The 20,323-nt window shown below is 45.4% G+C and overlaps 1 protein-coding gene across 6 annotated transcripts in view; it reads left to right on the top strand.

The window, feature by feature from the left end:
* KCNMB2 (potassium calcium-activated channel subfamily M regulatory beta subunit 2) overlaps window positions 1-20,323 on the top strand; it is a 143,586-nt gene that overhangs the window by 74,767 nt on the left and 48,496 nt on the right. For 2 of the 6 annotated variants that reach the window (XM_027685688.1, XM_027685689.1), the window contains exon 1: window positions 19,299-20,234. The exons of the other annotated variants lie outside the window; for them this stretch is intronic. In XM_027685688.1, coding sequence (XP_027541489.1) covers window positions 20,161-20,234 — 74 coding nt within the window. In that variant the 5' untranslated portion in view covers window positions 19,299-20,160. Of the gene's footprint in view, window positions 1-19,298; window positions 20,235-20,323 lie in introns of those variants that run through there. 6 annotated transcript variants of the gene reach the window in all.

Raw genomic sequence — 20,323 nt, 5'->3', positions numbered from 1 at the left:
CATTTTTCATTACACGAGTGTGAAGCAATACTGTACTATGAAGCAGTCAGAGCTAAGCTGAAACACCACTTCTGCCATAATCCCTCTCTTTCAGTTGCTCATTTCCCTTTCTCATGACATTCTCAAAAGGATTATTAATAACAACTGGGGAGAGAGATCTTTTCCATCTCTTAACTTTGTAATGGGTAAGATTTCCCTGGAACATATTACTGAGCTTTCTTCTGCAGACATCTCCTGTGCCATGCCCCACTCCTCAGGAGCAGTGGTATTTCCAGAAATTAAGTTAGCTCTACTAACTGTGTTATATCCTCCGTTCTTGATAAACCACCCTTCATTGCCTTAATGTTCCCATTATGTTTGATGCATTGCATCACTGTTCATTTATTATAGCATTTTAGCTTAGGTTCACATTATATATCACTGGTGGAGCTCTCTGGGATAAAGGGCAATGAATGTTTTAATTGCCTGATAAATTATTAAGGACACTGCTTTAATTGGGTAATGTGGTGTTTACATCTTTGAAGCAAACACTTATGGAATCTGTATGGGTGCAGATTTTTGCTAAACACACAGCTACCAGCCGCTATCTCCCGTTGAGAATAATAGTTTTGTCAGGCTATTAAAATAAACACCACACAGGATAGAGTGTACCAGATGCCAGGCAATATCAGCAGCTGGAACAAAGAGATGAGCCTCCATCAAAGTCAAAGGAGGTACATTGATTTACATCAGCCAAGGGATTGGTCTTCTGCAACCAATGGATTTCACTCAAAGTGAGGCAAAATAGCAAAAGACCTATATTTTCCACTGCTTTAGCTAACCTAGTTCATTTGAACTGAAATGGGTCACGGTGTACCCACACAAGGAGTTCAGCAGCAAACCTGAGTTCAGAGGGAGCACAGGGAAAATGCAGCTGGGGACAGCAATTGCGTGATGCACTAAACAGAACCTGGTGTGGCAGAAACCTGGTCTTCTGGCTGCTCTTGCAGTGCAGGTCAAAAATAAAATATCCCCTGGAAGGACACAGCCTAAGCAGCCCCTTACAGCCTGTAGGGAAAAGATGGGGCAGTACAGCTGGGAGGAAGCACAGTCCTGCCTGGAACCTCACTGCTCCCAGCTTTCTCCTCTGTCTGTTCATCTCGGTACTTTGAAACTGGGATTTCTTGAAATTTTGCAACACCACTTCTTTCCTGAGCTGTGTGAATGCAAAAATATTTGTTGCATTCTTTTCAGCCAGATACTATGCTTCTTGCTTATTAAAATAGAGAGGAGGGAGCAGATTGTCTAGGATGAAGCTTTGTGTTGCTTAGAAGTATTGAAGAAATGGGCTTTTTAGGATAAGTTAACATTTCAAAGGTGTTTCATATCTATTTGCTATCAGCTTTTGATAACGCAGTGAGACTGAGCTCAGCCCCTGCATACAAAATACCACTGGAATGAATTGTACCTTATCTCACTCTGACTTGACCCCTGCATGCACAGGTAAAAGGTAAAGAGGTTCTAAGCCTACAGAGGACAAAGCCACTCATTTCTGTAACTTTGCAGTGGCTCCATTTACAGCTGGTTTTGGAGCAGACTCCCTGGGATTTAGGGCAGTCCATCCTGAGACCGCTGGGTCTAAGTGGCAAGCAGTGGGCAGGAGCATGGGGAAGGTGAAGACAGGGGAACCAAAACCATATTATTGCCTGTTTTAGGAATTTGGGTGCAGATATCCACTGTTTTCATTAGAGGGGCTTGGCACTGGCAGACAGCCACAGCAAAGGGCAGGTGTGGTTGCACCTGAATGAGATTAGCTGGAACCTGGGCAGCAATATCACTGAGCAGATGCAATGGGGAGCCTCTTTGTAAACCTCTGGTGCATTTTCTGACCTCTTTCTCCTCCCTCAAATTTTTTTTTCATCAGAATTGCAGAACTTAGGGCCACCTGACTTTCACTTTATTTAAGGCTCTACTCTGATTCCTCTACAGCCACAGAGGACAACAAAGCAACTTGGTAAGAAAATATATACACACACATATACATTTACATGCACATCTTATGTATCTAGACATTACTTTCCTAAGAAAAGATGAGACTGTAGTGTCTTTACCTGTCAAGAGGCCACCATGTTTTGTTGGGGTAGGAATCCAGCCCATTGGATGTCATGCCACACGACCCTGTTGCACAGCAATAGCTGGGTTTGACCCTCATTTCCTGCAGCATTTAGGTGAAAACACAGTTCAGCCTGGTGGATAAAAGAGCCTTCTACCCCTTCAAGGGCTGCTGAGGAAAGTGCAGTCACAAACCTACTGCTAACTGTCAGTGAATCTCAATAACAGAGTCGAATTAGGTGAAATCCCAGCTGATACCTCCTTACAAAAGCTGAGGCTGAACCAGTGCATCCAGAAAAAAACATCTAATTCAATGCTCAGATCTTAAGAAAATCAATTCCTGTGAACATGCACCCAAATGAAAACAAGTGTAGATGGAGAAATTCCTCAGGTTAATGTTTCCAAACAGATCAATGCACAAACTCCTGTGGATTGATTTCCTGGAGCTCCAACTCCACTTTAGTTCTTCAGGACAATCCTAATCAGCCATGGATCTATGAAACCAGGGAGTGGAGCTATTACAGTTTCTTGCCCCTCCTTCTCCAGTTCTTCTTTCTACTCCCCCAGACTCTGGCTGCTTGGGCACCTGCTCCAGGAGAGCCCAGGACAGCCTTCCGTGTTCCCTCTTCATCTCATCCTCCTCTACAGAGCAGTTCTCCCAGTCATTCCAGAGGTTTCTACCCCAGCTAACTGCTTTTCTGCTGGAACTTGCAGGGCAGGGCTTGCAGCAGAGAAAAAGGCCAGTATAATCAAGAGGCTGGGCAGGAGCAAGGGCCAAAAAAGCTGCCAGAGAGGGTTCAGTGAAGTCTAGATGTGTAGAAAAGAATCCCTTTCCCTACCCAGCTGTGGAGTAGGAATTTGGCCTTTCTCCCAGCAGCTCTTTGCAAATTTAACAGGAGCCACTTCCAACTTCAGCACCAAAACCCCCGCATTTTATCCTGCTTTTGAATGACCATATGCAACTCCCCAAGCTTTTGACCTGCTTGTATTTTATGCTCTGTAGGTCTACTGTTCTCATTTTCCTATTAGTTTATCACCATCCTCTCCTAGTTAGCACTTTGCCATACAAAATATAGCAAGAGCAAAGCAACTGCCCTGTTTATCTGTGAAGAAGATCCTACACAATAAAGTGCATACAGCACTGCACCAATTCACTGGCTTTAAATCCTCAGTGCTGGGATCAAATTTAGAGGACCAGGGTCATAATGATACAAAGGTCTTGTTGGGAACATGAGGCTCCCTGGGACTAAGGGTCACTCCCTGGGGGATAAGGTGAAGAGGACAGTGGAGGAAAGGACTTGTCTTCCTGGAGAAACATTTGAAATGGAAATCCGCCTTCAAAGGAAAGGATCCCATTGTGTTTTCCAGACCCCATCACAGCCCTTCTTGGCAGCTTCCTCACCTGGCTGCAGCCTCAGTGGTGTGTCACACAGTTGTAGTGACATAAAGACAAAAAAGAGTGCACATAAAACCTGTTCTGAGTCACAAATGCTCTTGAATGCTATAGGCTGACAATAATGCAGACTACAGATAATACAGAGTTTGGCTTGTAGTGCTCTACAAACTATTACAAACAGGCAGTAGGAAAGATGTTCTTAGTTTCTTCCCTCTACCTCCAGGCGTTTCTTATCTGCCTTTGCTGGGGTGACCATCTATCACATCTTGTTGCAATATCCCAGAGAAAACAGGCATGTTGCATCTGATCATGCTGCTTTATCTCTACCAGTGTTTTAGAAGCCCTTCCCACTTTGGTTATGCTAATCTGATAACTTATTTCTGAGCAAGTTGTCTCAGCAGAGGGGCTGGGCACTGCCAGGCAGAGGCCAAGTCCAGTGTAATCAAACACCCTGCTTTGGTATTTCAGACACTGATTTCTAAGAGTGCAGAGGCGAAGCAAAATTCAAGCTTTCAGGAAAGTTTTTAGAGGAGACAATACATTTACAGCAGGGGAGGTGGGAAGTGCCCCATGTTGTGCAGAGGGGAAAGCATACCAAAGCTTCTCCTGCCAGAACCAAAGATGCCTACAAATCTGCCCACCTCTCATTGAAGGCCAGAGGAGCTTAAATGGCTTTTGGCCGTATCTGACCTTCACAGCCCCATAGCTGTGGGTGGCAACACCCTGCTTCCTCCTGAGCCCAGCAACTCTGGCATGGGGGTTGTGTATGTGAGCTCTTGCTCTCTGCCTACTCCTGCACTGGCAGCTCCCGCCACAGCAGGAACTCAGGGACCAAGAAAATGACTTATTTCCACAGCTACATCGCTTTTAATGTAGCATTAAGGTTCCCCACAGAGGGTCAGAGAGAGTGGATGGACACTCTTGCACCAGGGGACCAGGGCAGTGTCAGTGGGCACAGCCTGCAGAGCAGGGCAGGATGGAGCCCTGCAATGTGCACCCAGAAACACACTCTCACAACAAGGCTAAATGACTCCACTTGCTGCAGTTGAGTAATTTGGTGCATCATGTTTCAGCAATAAAAGTAAGAACATTGTAGGAAGCAACCTTAGCTACCCGTATTGAAACTGCAAGCATTGGAGCACTCAGGCTCTACTTCCTTGGCATCAAAGCTGCTCTGTCAGGAAGAGCAATGCAGTTGTGTGCTGAAACATCACACCTCTGCTGCAAAACCCAGCAGGGATTCCCTGGTGCAATCTCTTCCTGTGGCCAACCCAGCTGTGTGCTCTCCCATCTCAGGGTCCAGGTTGGGCACTGGCAGAAGCAGCACCCAATTTCAGAGATCAGCATTTCCATTTGCTGAGAATCTAATCTCTCCTGTAGGAATGGAGAGATAATGGAGTTTCCAGTCTGATGGACAAAGCAGGTCAGAGAGGAAAAATTTAGTTGCAGTTGATCCGAAAAGGACATTTTCCATTTAAATAATAAAATCCACATTTCATTTCAAGTCTACTTTAAATATTTTAAAATATAGCTATTTTTTAAATTAATGGACATTTTAAAACTAGAAAATTATTTTGAAACAGAGTCCAAGAGTTTAACTTTTAAAGTATTGAAACAGTATTTTGTGAGCTTTAAAACAATGAGTGTGACAGTTTCAGAAGCTCTCCTCCTATCTGCAACCATAACCATCACTCTGACTTAGGACATTATTGTGAAAAGTTTGAGCACTTTGAAGCAAAAAAATTCCACTGAGGTCATTCAGCCCTACTGCTGGAGATGTCAAATGGAATTGTACTTTGCCTAGACCTGCACATCCACATGATGTGATGGAGCTCTCACAAGGTAGCAAATCACTTTGTTGTGGACCAAGAGGATAATTTTGCAATAAACAATCCTTGGCTGGTCAGCTTACTTTTGACTGCAACTATTTTATTTTTTTTTGTCATTTGGATGTACGTCCTAAGAGAAAGACACCTCCCACCATGCCCCTAGTAAGAACCAACAAGGAAAACCAGGAAGGGGGATATCTCTTGTTCAGAATCCAGCCCTTTGTGCAGAGCTGTGGGACCTGCCAGTCTGCAGCTCCAACCCCATCGCACACCAGCTCCCATGAAAATACTTTGGCTGTGTGAGCCATGGAGACAATTAGGCTAAATCATGTAAAGACCAGAGTTTGGGCATCCCCCAGGATGCTGCTTTTTCTGCTACATTCAAATTATCTAACTGCAGCAATGGAGGTTTGTAACAGTCTTGATGTTGTCTCCAGAAATTATTTCAGCAATGAGTTGACTCAGCAGCATCACCATCTTCCCTGTGACAGTGGTGGGGCTGGAGCAGGCACAGGTTGCACGGCTCCATGCTTTAGGGGACTCAGAGGGAGCTGGCATACCTTGGCAGTGAGGCTGCCAGAGCAGGCATTGAGTTGGGTATACCAAATATCTGCAAGGAAGAGGGGCTGCTGGACCGGCAGAGAAGAGCACTCGGGAAGTATTAGTGACAACCTCTGCAGCCTGTGGCCCATCCTTCCCTTCTCTGCACTTGTTCACTGGAAAACATGTACAGAAAGGCTGACAGCAGAAGTGTGTCATCCACACTGTCTGTAGGGATTAGAAAACTGGTATGAATTATCTTTTTCATTAATTACTTGATCCTACCTAATCCCCAGCAGATGATGTTGACCTCGATAAACCAAATCTAGGTTTCTTAGCCTAGAGAACCCCTTTACATTGTTTTCTAGCTCCCATTGCAGAGCTACTCTCCAGCTCTGTTACATCCTGGATTGCTTTCACTATGGCTCAGCAGATCCATGGCATATCCACTGCAAGCCTTGCCAGCTGCTCTGGGCAAACCCAAGCCCTTCTGCACCACACGGTGAACCGAGTGTGTCTGTTGTACTGCCCAAAAGTGTTGTAAATGCTCCAGAAGGGACAAAGAAATGTTTGAGAGGTCTGCCACCCTGGAAATTCAAGGAGATTTACATCCTCCTGCATATAAAATTTCAGAGAGCCCAGGCCAAGCTAATACTGAAGGAAGAGCATGAAACTGCAGTGTGAAGTAGGCAGTGCTGTGGATGATCCCAGGCTGGTTCTAGGGGATATCAGTACTATGGCACATACAAATTGATTTTTCAGACTAAGCTTAGTGGCTACTTATCTCCAATAGCAAAATTACATTCAATTAGATTTGCTAAATAATTCATGGCAGTGTATTTGATGTGGTAGGAAGTTCCAGCAGTCAGTGTTTCACATTATTGCCATGACAGTAACTTGGATTATTTCTTACATGAAGACATCTCTCATTGTTTACACATTGTTTACACAATGGCTTTTAAATGAAAGAGTATAGGTTTAGGTTGGATATTAGGAAGAAATACTTCACTGTGAGGGTGGTGAGACCCTGGCACAGGTTGCCCAGAGAAGCTGTGCCTGTCCCATCCCCAGAAATGTTCAAGGCCAGGTTGGATGGGGCTTAGAGCAACCTGGTCTAGTGGAAAGTGTCCCTGCCCATGGCAGGAGGGTTGGAAGTGGGTGATCTTTAAGGTTCCTTCCAACCCAAACCATTCTGTGATTCTATGAAAAAGAATTGTTGCCATTGGGGTTTTTAGTTTAAAGCAATTTAGTCCATGGAAGCTGGATTTACTGCTGGATTTTTCTCCAGCAATGAAACACTTTTGAGGCTCTGCAAATCTTTTGTAATTAAGTGATGCAGAACCACTGCTTAGTCATGCAAACAAAATGAGAGTTAACTGAAAAGCTTTCTGGGACCATGAAAATTCTGCCAAAACTCAAAGCAAAAGATTTCTATTGTCAATCAAAAGGCACAAACACTTCAAAACTGTCTTTTGTGCATGTGCATTGTTGAGAGAAGGGCAAACGAGACAGAGTAAATATTTTCTGCAGCCTGTGAGATACCCAGGGTATCAAATATTGCTGGAAGGACACAAACAGTTTTTTAAGAAACCTATGAACAGATACATAGCATTACTACTAGAACCCGAGGGAAGAAAACAATTTTCCTTCAGTCACTGAAACATCCTAACCTTTACCAAATCCATTCTTTTGCATAGTCCTGCACAAGACCAGAGCGGACTTTCAAAGAACAAGACTTTGGCAAAGCAAACTACAAAATTCACTCTGTTCTGCTTTGCAGTCTGAATTATGTTTTCTCCCAGGGCAAACCCACTATCACTCCTCTGAAGCCTGGGGAGCAGTCCCAGGCTTGGCCCAAGACAGCCAAAAACAAGCTGGCTCCTGGTCTCAGTGACTTTCTGCTTTGGCATTTGAAAGCCTTCTCATTAGTTGCTTCTTATAAGACATGTATTAATACACAGGGAATCTAGAAATAGTGGCTGGAGCATATGTTGCATTGGAAACTATGAGCCTGCAACTGTGCCTCCTACTAGTTGGATAATTTTGTTTATTTGTGCCATTGTGTTTTACACCCTCCCCCACATAGGAGTGTAATTAAAGCCACCTGGAAACTTGTAGTGACAGCAAAGCCACTAACTCCAGTCCTGCAGGACAGTATATTCCTCTGATGGTTTTACATCATCTCTCAAACACAGCCTGGCTCCATCTCTGCTCCTCAAGAATAAGTAAATATGTGGTAACTCCTACCTAGCTCCACTTTCTCCTCTGGAAATACCAGGTGCTGGACCAGCAATGCTGGCCTTCAGCTCAGAGCCCCCACAGCATTGCAAAGTCAGACTTTCAGGGCACCACAGACTCACTCTTAAAAGCCCAGAAGAGGCACAGAGGAGGAGGGGAGACCCACACACATTGCACGTGCAGTACTTTCCTCTTTGAACTGAAACATGTTGTGAACATGGTTTAGCAGGTTGTATATAAAATTTGATCTCTCTATAACCATAATCTTAGAGACTACTAGAGCCTCTTGCATTGCTGAGGGATCAAAGATGAATAGCTATTTTAGCCTGTGCTTCCACAGCAACTTTTACAACATTAGATATAATGACCAGGTGCTCAGCTGGTATAAACTGCTGCAACTTTATTTTCTCCACTACCAATAACAGCCAGTTCATATCATCCAAGGACTTCTTGCAAGGTCAGTATTAGATAAATCTGATACAGGTCTCACTGAACTATCTAGCATTTATTCATTTTTTTTTGGTTTCTGCCAAGATCTCCACAGATGCTAAACAACTCATTAAGATACTGTCTCTGCTGCAGACACTTGTGTTTGTTGACACGTAAGAACAGCAACAGATATTTTAAAAGAAGAAATATTAAAAAAACCCTCCCACCACTTGCTAGAGTGCAGCTGACACAGTGGGACTAAGATCCACTGGTCCCACACAGCACATGGCAAGGAAGGAGCATGAGCACTAGTCCCAGGTACCAGGCAGAGGCCAGCTGTTTCCAAAATTCCCTGCTTGCCCCCATTTGCAGGGTATGTGCCCTGCATTACACTGTGACCAGGGAAACAAGGTCATTGTCCTCATGATAGCAAACAAACATCACAGTGTGGACTCACAGCCTCAGGCTGTGGGTGTCTCCATGAGACAGACTGTGATGCTCAAGAGATACACAACTGGTTGGGGGTGGCTCAACAGGCAGCAGCATCCCCTGTAATGAATGAACCTGCTGTACTCTGCACAAAAAATACAGAGCAGGGCTTATTGCTTAGGCTTCAGTTCAGTCCAGAGCTGCAACCGGCTGTGAAAGCCAGAGAGGAAGTGCAATTCAAAAGCTTTTGAAAGGCAAAGATATAAAACAAATCATGCAGGTGCTCTAAGAACAAAGTGTTACCTCAGTCTCTGATAATGCAGCCAGGTAACTGCAGCAGGGATCACATCCTGCAATGAAAGCAGGCAGCATCTATCATGAGTCTGAACAGCAGAGGTTAAGAGATACATTGTGGGAGCCTCTCCTGCATTATAAAAAATTTGGTGAATTAGTCAGAGATTGGCAAAAGACAGGAAAGGCTGGAGAACACTTGAGCATGATGCCAAAACCCACGAGCCACTGAATGGCTCTGCTGTTTCGCAAGCTAAATGGCTGTTCACACCATTAGGACCAAGAGTGACAGCACTAACAAGATTTATCACAGAAATCTACTCTGGACTCAATGAAGAATTGCCCCAGTAAAAACCTGCCAGCTCTGCTGACGTATATTATCTTTGTTAGAAAAGCCTCTCTGATAACCAAATTCATTAGGAATTTTAGCAATTCATTTCCTCGTAAAAACTTCTGCGTATGAATTCAGAACAGACAGATGCAAAGAGGAGCTTTGGAAAGACAGCATTATACCAACTCAGGGCTGTATTAGTCAGTGAGTGTAGCAAAGAGGAAGGTTTTAAGTAGTTATTTTTCTGCAAAGCACATTTATAAGTGAGATGGTATATTACTGAAGAGCTTGTGCTGCTGCTGGAATTTGTATTTAGCCCCTCCCTTAGGCCCAGTAAGTCAGATGCAATATGGGGACAGTGATGCCATTGCCCTCAGAGTGCGGTAATTAGCATTCTTCTTTGTTCATTTTTCTTGACCAAAATCTGCACATATTCCAAATTGGGCACAAAAACAAAAGCGAGAACTGACAAGTCAGTGAAGCAGGATGGAGCAGGATCCAATATCCCTCCCTCTGAGTTTTTCCACCAAAGCTGTTGGGTCAGGAGATGGCAGGCTTGGCTGTGACAATGAGTGCCATCTCCCTGCCAAGCCTTGGTGGGCAAGGATGGGAAACTGCAATAATTGTCACCTCCATTTTCTTTCCAATGTGACAGTGCAGATATATGAAAGGAGCAGTTTGCCCTGGTTGCCCTCACAGGGCAGAACAGCCAGATGCAGCTCCTGGTACGTCCCTGGTGCACAAGACCTCAAAGTGCCTCCACGTTCCCAAAGCCTATCCAAAATTTGGCTTTGTGATTGCTGCTTTGCACAAGCACTGGGTGAGCTCCAACCTGGAACAAAGCAGGGCTGGAAAATGAGCAGCAAAGAGGTGACTTGTTAGGGTGCAGGACTCCCCAGCTGCATCTGTCCCAGCCAGCAAAGCTGCTCCTCTAGCTCAGGCCCACCTGATGCCTGCAGTGAGGTGTCAGAGATGGCCATGGGGACAAGGTGAACCCCCTCTAGCACACCCCTCCACTCTGTGAGGCTGTCCTATCCCCAGACCGTCCTTAGACACTGTGTATCTATGATCCAGGCCACGGCAAGAGCTTTTGGGAATGCTATCCCAAGCATGCAGAGTGAAGCACTGGTTTCCACAGCTGCACATTCAGCAGCCTCATAACAGCAAATATTTAGAGTTCATGCACAAGTTCAGGGGTATTCCCTGGTGCCACAAGATGAAGCTTTTAGCAGCAAGGTCAGACAGAAATTCCCAAGTTTGCCATGCAACATCATCCTGTTCCCACACAGCCTGACAGGGCTCTCACGAAAGGAAGCACCATCTCTTGTTTAAATCTGTGTGCATTTATGAAGTTCACAGCTCTCTGTATACTCAAAAGGTCACACCATGCTTTAAAGGGTCAGGAATAGGGAGTGCAACAGCCTTAGACTTCTGACAGCAAGTCACTCCCTTAATCCTCACAGCAGAGACATTCAGTGTGGTGCTGAAGGCCTAATTCTGCTGCTGAACTAGGGAGATCATTAAATGCAGAGGGATGCACAATACTAATAAGTCATGAACCATCAGTCTGACTGCTCCCCAGTCTCTGCCAAAAGCCACAGGTCAGGATTTCTCAACCCTAAGCCCCTCCTTACCCTCAGACAGGACTGAGGAGGAAAACATGCACAAAACAGCAGCAAGGTATGGTGAAATAAAAATTAGCATTTCAGGCCGGTAAATCCATCCCTTTAACCTGTGAAGAAATGGGTTTAACCTTGCAATGGTATTAAGACAAATCTCACAGTATAGGCAAATGGTGACTTGATTTTAGTATCGTATTTTTATCCCTAGATGGCCAGTTTTGCTAAATGGCATGTCTAATCCTCCAGAGAGACAAAGACCAGCAAAACTTGCAGCATGTTATTATTACAATGGACAGAGGAGGAAAATCACCATACAGAACCCAGGAACCCATCCCATGCAAGGGAAGGGAAAGGATCTCAGAGGTAGCAAGTGTCACAGTGCATTTAACTAAAACTCTGCTGGAAGAGGAGGAATAAGGGCTGACAGACCTGTTTTCCTAACAAAAAGTTCATCATGGTCTCTGTGGAAATGGGATGTCCTTCCCTGTGCTGACTAGCAAACATGAAGAGACCAGGTGAGCGGATGGACTGGAATCCCAATTACATGGCACCAGGGTAGACAACAAGGGTGCTACATCCAGCTTTGCTACAACACTTCAAACCCCTTCAGGGCCAGATTTAAACAAAAGGCTAAGATGCAAATCTCACTTCTTCCCAGCTAGAAAAGAGAGAATTTTCCACAACAGCCTCTGAAAGATTAGGCATGTTATTATTAACACTGTGCGAGAAGTGGACATTAATTAATACTGAATTGCAAAGAAATTCCAGTAGTATCACATATTTCACTCCTGCTGCAGCAGCAATGAATTCATTATGAATAAAGAAATTAAAAACATATATCAGAAGGCAAAATTAATGATCTCTCACTGATTATTAACTGTGAGCAGCGTATACCACTAGGCTAGAATGAAAGAGGAGGAACGTATCTCAGCGTTTGTTACAGGATAAGATCACAGCCCAAAGCACATCCTTTGCTACGAATGAAGTGTTTATCAAGTGACTTCAAAGATACTCGCTGTGACCTTGAGCCAAACACTTAATATCTGCCAACCAATAGGGTTTTTATCTACAAAACAGTAACAGCAGCACTTACCTTCTGCAAATTCAAAGTTTCAAGTGTGAGGACCGTGTTGCTGCTCCATCCTTGCGCATGGACACTACAACAGTTAGGGGCACCCTTGAGAGACCTTCAACCACAGCAAGGGGACTGGGAAATCACATCTTAGGGTAGCGTGGGTGGGTATTTAGGAGCAGCCTAAATAAATTTAGGACCAGCCTCCTTGAGGAGGACCTGGGGGAACCAGAGACACCTGGCAGCACTAAGAAGCCCAGCAAGAGGTGGTCAGAGTCAATCAAGGGAAAATTGGGGTCAAAGGAAGAGCCAGAGGTGAGACAAAAACAGCTGAACAGGATGAAGCAGATCAAGCAGTATAGGATCAGTCAATCAAAATATTGTTTGTGCTACCAGGAGGGAGGTGAGGCTTTTTTTGCAAAAGTGTGGGATTGCACAATCATCCTTAAAGACAAGCGCCAGAGCCACAGCTGCAGTAAGTCAGTGATGCTCCAAGGACACCTGAGAGTGGCTCAGCTCCATGAGCAGACCTGGCCCAGGGACACTAGCTCTGTTCTTCAGCATTTGCCTGTTCCCAGGACATCTGTCACCCTGCAAATTAACCCAGGCTGACACTCATCCAGGCGCGTCCGCAGCTGCAGTGAACCTTCCCTGCAAGTTCCCATCTCAGATATTTATTTCAGTACTTCTTGCTTTCATATCTTTACTATTTTTACTACTTCCATTAGTCTTTTTGGCTTGAACTGAACAGTTTTCTTTCACATCATTTCCATCATTGCTCTGCCCGTACCCAATACATGTGTCAGTGAGTGAAAAATTCCATGAAGCTTCGCTAAATCCATGTTTTCTGGTAAATAATAGCAGCACGTCCCCCATTTAAAAAAAATTATGAGAGATATATTAGTATAGCATCAGAGGAATTTCTGTATTATATAATTATGCATTGGATTTAAAAAAACACATCATGAAGGCAATCTTTAGAGTCATAATAGACAATCTGTAAGAAAGAATAAAGGAAAATAATGTTAATAAAACATTATGCCCTAAGCAGGAAATATGCTTCATGTATCATACATGAGCAAAGATAGTTATTTGATGTAAAATGGAGTTGTGACCTTGCTGCAGAAGCGTTCATTACCTAACACCGCAACAAGCAAATTAATGGATTTTGGAATGGTGCAAATAACAGTAATAATAATAGTCATTTTGGTTCCTGGCATTTGCTTGCTGACAGACAGATTTAGCAGCAAGTGGTTTGTGTTATTTTTTTATGAGAGGGATTGCAAATAGAATTCCACATAACCTTAAAGGCATTACAGAAGCATGTGTCTGGTGCAAGAGTATTACACATGAGTAATCAAGGTTTTGCAAATGCTTCTAAGCCAAGGAGTGGAAGCCCAGAAACAAAACACTGGCTAGCAAAAAAGTATGTGCTTTATTGCACGGACACATAGGTGCATGGTACTATGAAATATACAACATTCTGGCATTTGAATCTCATAGGAAGGTTATGGTTACTGTGGAAATTACCTGTGTGGTTTCATATGCATTGTGGACGTGATAAACCGTTGTGTGATAATTAGTCTGTGATGCTGTTTAAGGAATCTGTAGCACTGCTGGAAAGTGTAGAATTGCCAGGTTTGGACACTGTCCTCTCTCTGCAGAAAGTCTCTCCCTTGCTAAGTGATAAGGGTTGTCTGAATTACCTCCTCCAGTAGGTCGCAGTTCAGTTCTGGCCCTTCTGGGCTGAACGGAACCTGCCCAAACCCTGCTTTTGACCATGGCACCACCTCAAGTTATCAGCAGCAAATTCTGCCTTTGGCAGCTGATGGAGAAGGTTTACACTTCCCAACCCCTCAGCCAGCCTGTCTGCAGGGCACTGGGAGCGGGCCACAAGAATGATGTGTTATTCCAAGCAAAAATTTACTGCAAGAGTGACTGCTGCTCCTGAAGGGGTTGGACAGACAGGGAGAAGCTGATGGTGTCACAGTGATAGAGAGAGCACTGAAGTGCAGTGCCCCAGCTGAATGATGTGCTGCCACAATTTAAGAAAGGGAGCAGGAAACACTGTACAGGGGATTTTACCTCATTAAACCTCACAAAACCCAAACTGAGCCCTAGGAGCAGCTTGCGAGGGAGCAAGTATTCTGTGTGGAGCTGGCAGGATTGCCTTTGTTTTTCAACAAAGATCACAAATAGGTTTCTAAAACACTTTGATGTGCTTAAAATGGTGAAGTTACTAGGCAAGTAGGTACAATAAAAGAAACATCTCTGCAAATGGAAAACCCCCAGGCATATACGCCTTCCAAATGCTATTGAAATTTTAAACCCTGATAATTGCTTTGTAATGTAAGCAATTGCATTAAGAGCATGAACACTACAGCCCATGAATCACCACCTTCAGCTCTGCCTTCCGTAGTTTCCCTCGAAGTACCATCTGACTGCAATAGGCTTAAATCTAACCCATGGCACAGCTGATGGCACATGCTAAAGTGAGTTCTTTTAATGGGCAAACCTGGTTTCTCTGTAGTTCTCTGTTCAAGACTGGCAGTGTGAGGAAGCCCTGTGATGTGGGGCAGCGCTGGGCACCGGCTCCAATGCTGCCAGACAGGAGCATGTCCTTGCATGGGAGGAGAGCTCAGGCAGCTCTCCCGAAAGGGAGGGCACCCAACAGCTTTTGGTGACTACAGCCATGATTTATTAGAAACCACTAGAACAAGGCAACTTTTCTAACAGAGAAAATTTCCCTCCTCAGAGTGAAACAGATTAAAATGGAGAGGGCTGAAAACAAACCTGGCTGCACCCTTGCAGGCTGCTATTTCTTTCAAACTTGCTCTGAATTTAGCAGCTTCAAAGCTGCATCTGAAATATATTCCATCTTCCCTGGGTTCTAGGTACTTCTCCTCAGCCATCCCTGCCCAGGCTGATGTCTGGGCAGCCTGCAATGCAGCCCAGGTGCCCCATGCAGCATTCTTGCCCCGGGGGCAGCTGCCAAGGCAGAGACAAGGAGCTGCCTTCCTTCTCACCGCCTTTTCTATGGACTAACACACAGAGTAAATAACCAACAAGCAACCAAAAAACCCCACTGTATCATGGAGGGAATGAAATGACCAGGGAAATTGCCTGGAGATGCAGGAGTGGTTGGATTTGGTACATGGCAACCAGCAGCTCCCCAGAGCTGGAGTAGGAGCTCCATGCTGCTGGGCTATAGATGACCTTCCTATAGTTGACAGGTCCTCCAAGGAGCTTGCTACTTATGCTTTTCATGGAATTTGGGCTGAAAGCATGCTGGGTGCCTGCTACAGACTGAGTTTCAGAGGTGAAAAGTTTCACAAAACAGCATCACATTTTATGAGCAGTGGGCTGGAGAGGAAATGTCATTTTGTCTGTGTTAAAGGCTCTGAAACATTTAATTGAAAATCTTTAGCAACCTTGTACTTAGGGAGAGGAGCTGGGAATTTGGCAGTGGGAGTTTTGGTGTCAAAAGTGTGCCTTTTGCAATTTCTGGGGAGAGGGAGGAGGAAAAAACCCCCCAAAACCAAACTGGCCAAATTGTGACCCTATCCAGCTTTGCAAATAACTCAGGAAAGACCTGTTCAAACACAGGTGCCCCTGGTGCAAGGGCTGCACCAGAACTGCCTGATGCACTCCCGTGGATCCCAGCATGACAGGGGATCATCCACACTTGGGATGTGAGTCTGCTTTAACCACACCTGTGCCCATCTCCCAACCTTTTGGCCATGCTGCAGTTGTAGCCATTATCACTCCTGAGACTTGCAATTTTCTGTAATTTCAGTTCCTCAATTACATTGATTATCACATTAAACATTCCTGGTGCTACAGGAAAAAACTAAAAGTAATAAGCTTGTGTCTTCCTAATACAAATGAAACCCATTTGTACTACTAAGAGTGTAGTGGGCTCATTGTTTCACAGTAATGAAGCTTTCATCTCAAGAGATCCAATTCATAAAAAATACTCGCCGATGCTCCACATGTTTCTTTTTTTTTTTTTTACTGCCACTAGCAGTCCTTTAAGTTCATATCTAATTCAGCATTAGACCAGCAATTGAAATAAAATGGAAGAAACACAAAAAAGCAAAAAAACCCTATATCTCTGATGGCAAGGACCCCCTGTTGCCCTCAGGCAGACAGCCCTGTGCCCATCCAGGCTGTGGGCATCCTTTTTCATGCTCCTTCTCCTGCTATAAATAGCTGCAGCCACCTTTGCTCCTCTTACCAAAATAGAAACACATTGCAAAGGAGAGAGGAAGAGCAAAACGCTGTACATAAGCTCTTTTTTATGTATATATAAATATGAATTTGTAACCAAAACCACACAGGGTGGGCAATAACCCAGACAAGGAGATGTTGTCTGCAGGCATCTGCAGGGGAACCAATTAAAGAATGCAGGCTCCAGGTGAGGAATAAGCAGGTTTTGATGCTTTTCCACTTCTCCCCGTGCCATGGTCCAGGTCACAACAGTGTGATTAAAATGTATAACATAAAAATTCAGATCTGGCTGCTCCAGAGCTTCAGCAAAGGTAAACAGTCCATCTTCAGCTCTGCCCACTGCCTCCATGGGGCAGGACAGGCTCCAAGGGAGCATCCTCTGCTCCAGGAGAATTGTGTAGTGGGACATGACACCCGGGCTCTGCCCTGATGCTCACCTGGGGGAGATGAGCTCCTGCTACCCCTGGACAAAGCAAGAAATGATCCTGCTTTTCCCAGGCTGGTGGCTTCAGCCCCCCCATGGTCACAGAATGGCACTGGGTATTAGAGACCCCAACACCAGCGCTGTTGGACCTGACCTCTCTCCATCCTTCCCTCCATCAAGGGATCCTGGTGATGAAGCCAACCAGGATATGCCTGCAGGCATCGCTCCCATCAGGGGCTCCTTCTTCCTCTTCACCTCCCTCTCACCAAGAGGCCTGGGCCCAGAAATATGGTAGCAGCAAAGGTTGTGAAGCTTCAGGAAGAAAACTAAAAGGCAGGATAGAGGCAGAGAAGAAGCTTCTTGTATGTCCTTTCAGGTGTGAAACAGGAGCACCAGACCCCAGGCAGCAGGGGCTCACCTGCCCTCCCCAAGCCTCAGCACCCACAGTGGCAGCAGGAGAGCAGGAAGGAGAAGGACGAGCATCAATCATCCCTTTCCCCCTGATCAAGGGGAGGTCAGTCAGGCCTTGCCTATCACAACTTTGATTATCTAAAAGCTCATCCCTTATCCAGAATGAGGTCGTGTTCCTGACATGTTCAATTGCATCAAAAATGAGCTTGATTATCTCAACCCTCATTTATCAGAACCAGTTTATTGTCACCCATATTACTTGATAAATGAAGGTATGAGCATTTTTGGCTTTGCTGGTATGGGCAGCACATTTACACACAAGGTTTTGCCTGCTACGATTAAACAATCTGCAACCACAGGTCTGAATCTGAGCGGGTCTGGATCATGCCTGCCCAAGCAGAGTATATAATCCTGGGCTTCTCCTGCCCAGTTATTAGAGACACCACAACCCCTTATGGGAACACAGATTTTGTCTCAAGTCGATGACACCCATGGTGTCAATAGCCCTGTTGCCAGAGCTGCCTGCAGGAGCTTTCCTCCAGCTGCTGGGTGCTTCCCAGGGCTGAGCAAGCTCTCGCAGTGAGCTCAAAAGCCTCTTGCAGGGATAAAAAACCCCTCATGGATCTGGTGCTTTGTTGCTGTTTGTTGTAGCAATGAGGAATTAGTGCTGTGGGACAGAAAGTGCATAAGGCCAATGAGAAAATATGGAGAGGAAAATGACTTGCCCAGTGTCTGTGCTGCGGACCTGCCTCTCTCCCTCTGTTTGCTTCTGCCAAGAGTCAGGGCAAGAGCTACTGGCTGGGTTTTGAAAGAGAAATCTAGGAATGATTTTTGATTTCTAATGTATCTGGTAAAAAGAATTGAAAGCAGCTCAGCTGCACTCATTTCTCGAGTTGTCTGTCCCCTCTTCTACCCCAGTGGGCTCAGCACCACAGAGAGCCCCACTCTCAGCAGCACAGTCCTGCTGGAGCAGGCACAGCATGCACAGGGAGTCAGAGCTTTCTGGCTGTGGATGCACCAGACATGCATAATGTGAATACTCATTTCTAGCTCTGTACCATTGCCTCATCCTTTAATAACCCCAGGCAAGTCTCACCACAGAGCTTCCTGGCCTCAGGCATTCATGGGTCAAACTCTTCACTTACACTGACTTTCTGAGCACAATTACTCACTATTTCAAACACTAAGTGTTCTTAGCCTCACCTGGGATCAACTTTTCCAGCAATGCTGGTTCTCAGGAAAAAAAAAACAACAAATCACCAACAAAAAACTCCCCAAATCTTCAGTGAGCACCTTCCCTCCAACTCCAACAGACACCAGAGCGCAGGCGGCACTTTGCTGTGTGCCGAGGAGGGGGTCAGGCAGCAGGGGCTCATTACCAGAGCCAGAGAGCAATCAGACAGCATCAAACACACCAGGCACACCTCCTGCAGGAAGTCACCCCATCTCTGAATCTTTGTACTTGGCAATCTGTCCCACGCAAGGCCAGAAATCTGGCTTATTAAAGCATGAACTGCTGAGCCCCTTGTTAAATGCCAACCTCATCTTCTCCTGTGGGATTATTTACCCTGCAGATGGGGTTACTGGCCCTGGAGCAGGAAAAAGGATTTCTAGCAGAGATGAGGCAGCTGGGGCACATTTGCCATCCATAGGGTAGTAGCATGCTGTCTCACAGAGAGGCTGCTTCCCACACACATCAGAAAATATCCAGTATAGCTCTTTGCACACAAGGCATATGCTTCTGTATAAGGTATCTATATGGTGTAGCTCCTCTTTCTGCTTTCACTGTATTTTATCTTTAAATTGGGAGAGCTTTTTAGTAGCAAATCAGAGAGGAACAGCTAGTTACCAAGGAGATTCTCTGATGAATCAGAGACTGACTGGTATAAGATCTAGACAGGCTATAGCTTCTTAATTTGTGAGACCTTACGTTTTAAACAGGGCGGGGGGTGGGAAAGTCCAACTGTGGACCACACCAGCAGAAGCAGCTTCTGCTTTTACTGTAGGAGCAAACAGCAAGCACACAGCGTGGGAAATCAGCGAGCAGCCAGAGACAAACGGGAGCGTCTCGCTGGCATGCTCTTGACTCAGAAAAGCAAATACCACCCAAGGACAAAGTGATCTGATGGAGGTGACTGAGGGAAAGGCTGGGAAGCCCCTGATTTCACACCAGCACATGCAAGGGTACACAGGGATGAGCGAGCACTGGAGAAAGAGCTGAACGCCTGCTTCTGCACAGCCCTGACATTTCCGAAAGTAAAGGTTGGCCAGGAGAGGTGCTGCCCGTTTGTGCACTGGCCACGGGCTCAGGACAATATTGGGACTGCCCCAACCTGAGCTCACTTTTCTGCCTGACTCCTGCAGTGTTCTTCCCAGGAGCAGATGAGAGGGATGAATTTTGGCAAATGACAGCAAAGGCACTGACTCCACGCCGAGCATCCTGCCCTCACGGGAATGGCCATCATGTCCCAGAGGAGCCCCGGCAGTCAGGGATGCACAGGCAGAGCAGATGGGAAGAAGAGTTTTTATAAAGGTGGGGATAATGAGGAGCTTCATGAAATAAAGTTTGGAGAGAGAAAGCTCAGCTTTTTTTGGGCTGACTTTATTCAGAGGGTCTTCACACCCACTTCCTTCTGATGTCTTCTTTCTGTATAGTTACTGAATTCTGGTCCTTCGCCTCTATTTAAAAACAGAAAGTAATTAAAACTGCCTGGAAACTACAAGAGCAGCAAGAAGTATTTGAAGACATTGAGAGACAAGATATATGGAAACCTTCTGCTTGTAGATAGGCTGTTTTCCCAAAGGTGGAAACTACAGGAGTATGTAGATGAGAGGGAAAATCTCCCTGCCAGATCCCATTGAAATCTCCATTTTGGGCACTGCTGCTCCGCTGCTGCTAAGGTAAACCTGATCTTTAAGGGGGGAAGCTGCAGGATGGGCTGAGGCATTTGGGAGGGGGATGGTGCAGAGGGCTTAGATGGGCTGCCGTG

The sequence above is a fragment of the Neopelma chrysocephalum genome, unplaced genomic scaffold, assembly GCF_003984885.1.
Source record: "Neopelma chrysocephalum unplaced genomic scaffold, ASM398488v2 Primary Assembly neopelma1_69, whole genome shotgun sequence".
Classification (NCBI taxonomy): Eukaryota; Metazoa; Chordata; class Aves; order Passeriformes; family Pipridae; genus Neopelma; species Neopelma chrysocephalum.
The sequence above is the reverse complement of the archived record's forward strand: the minus strand, read 5'-3'. Positions and strand labels throughout refer to the sequence as shown.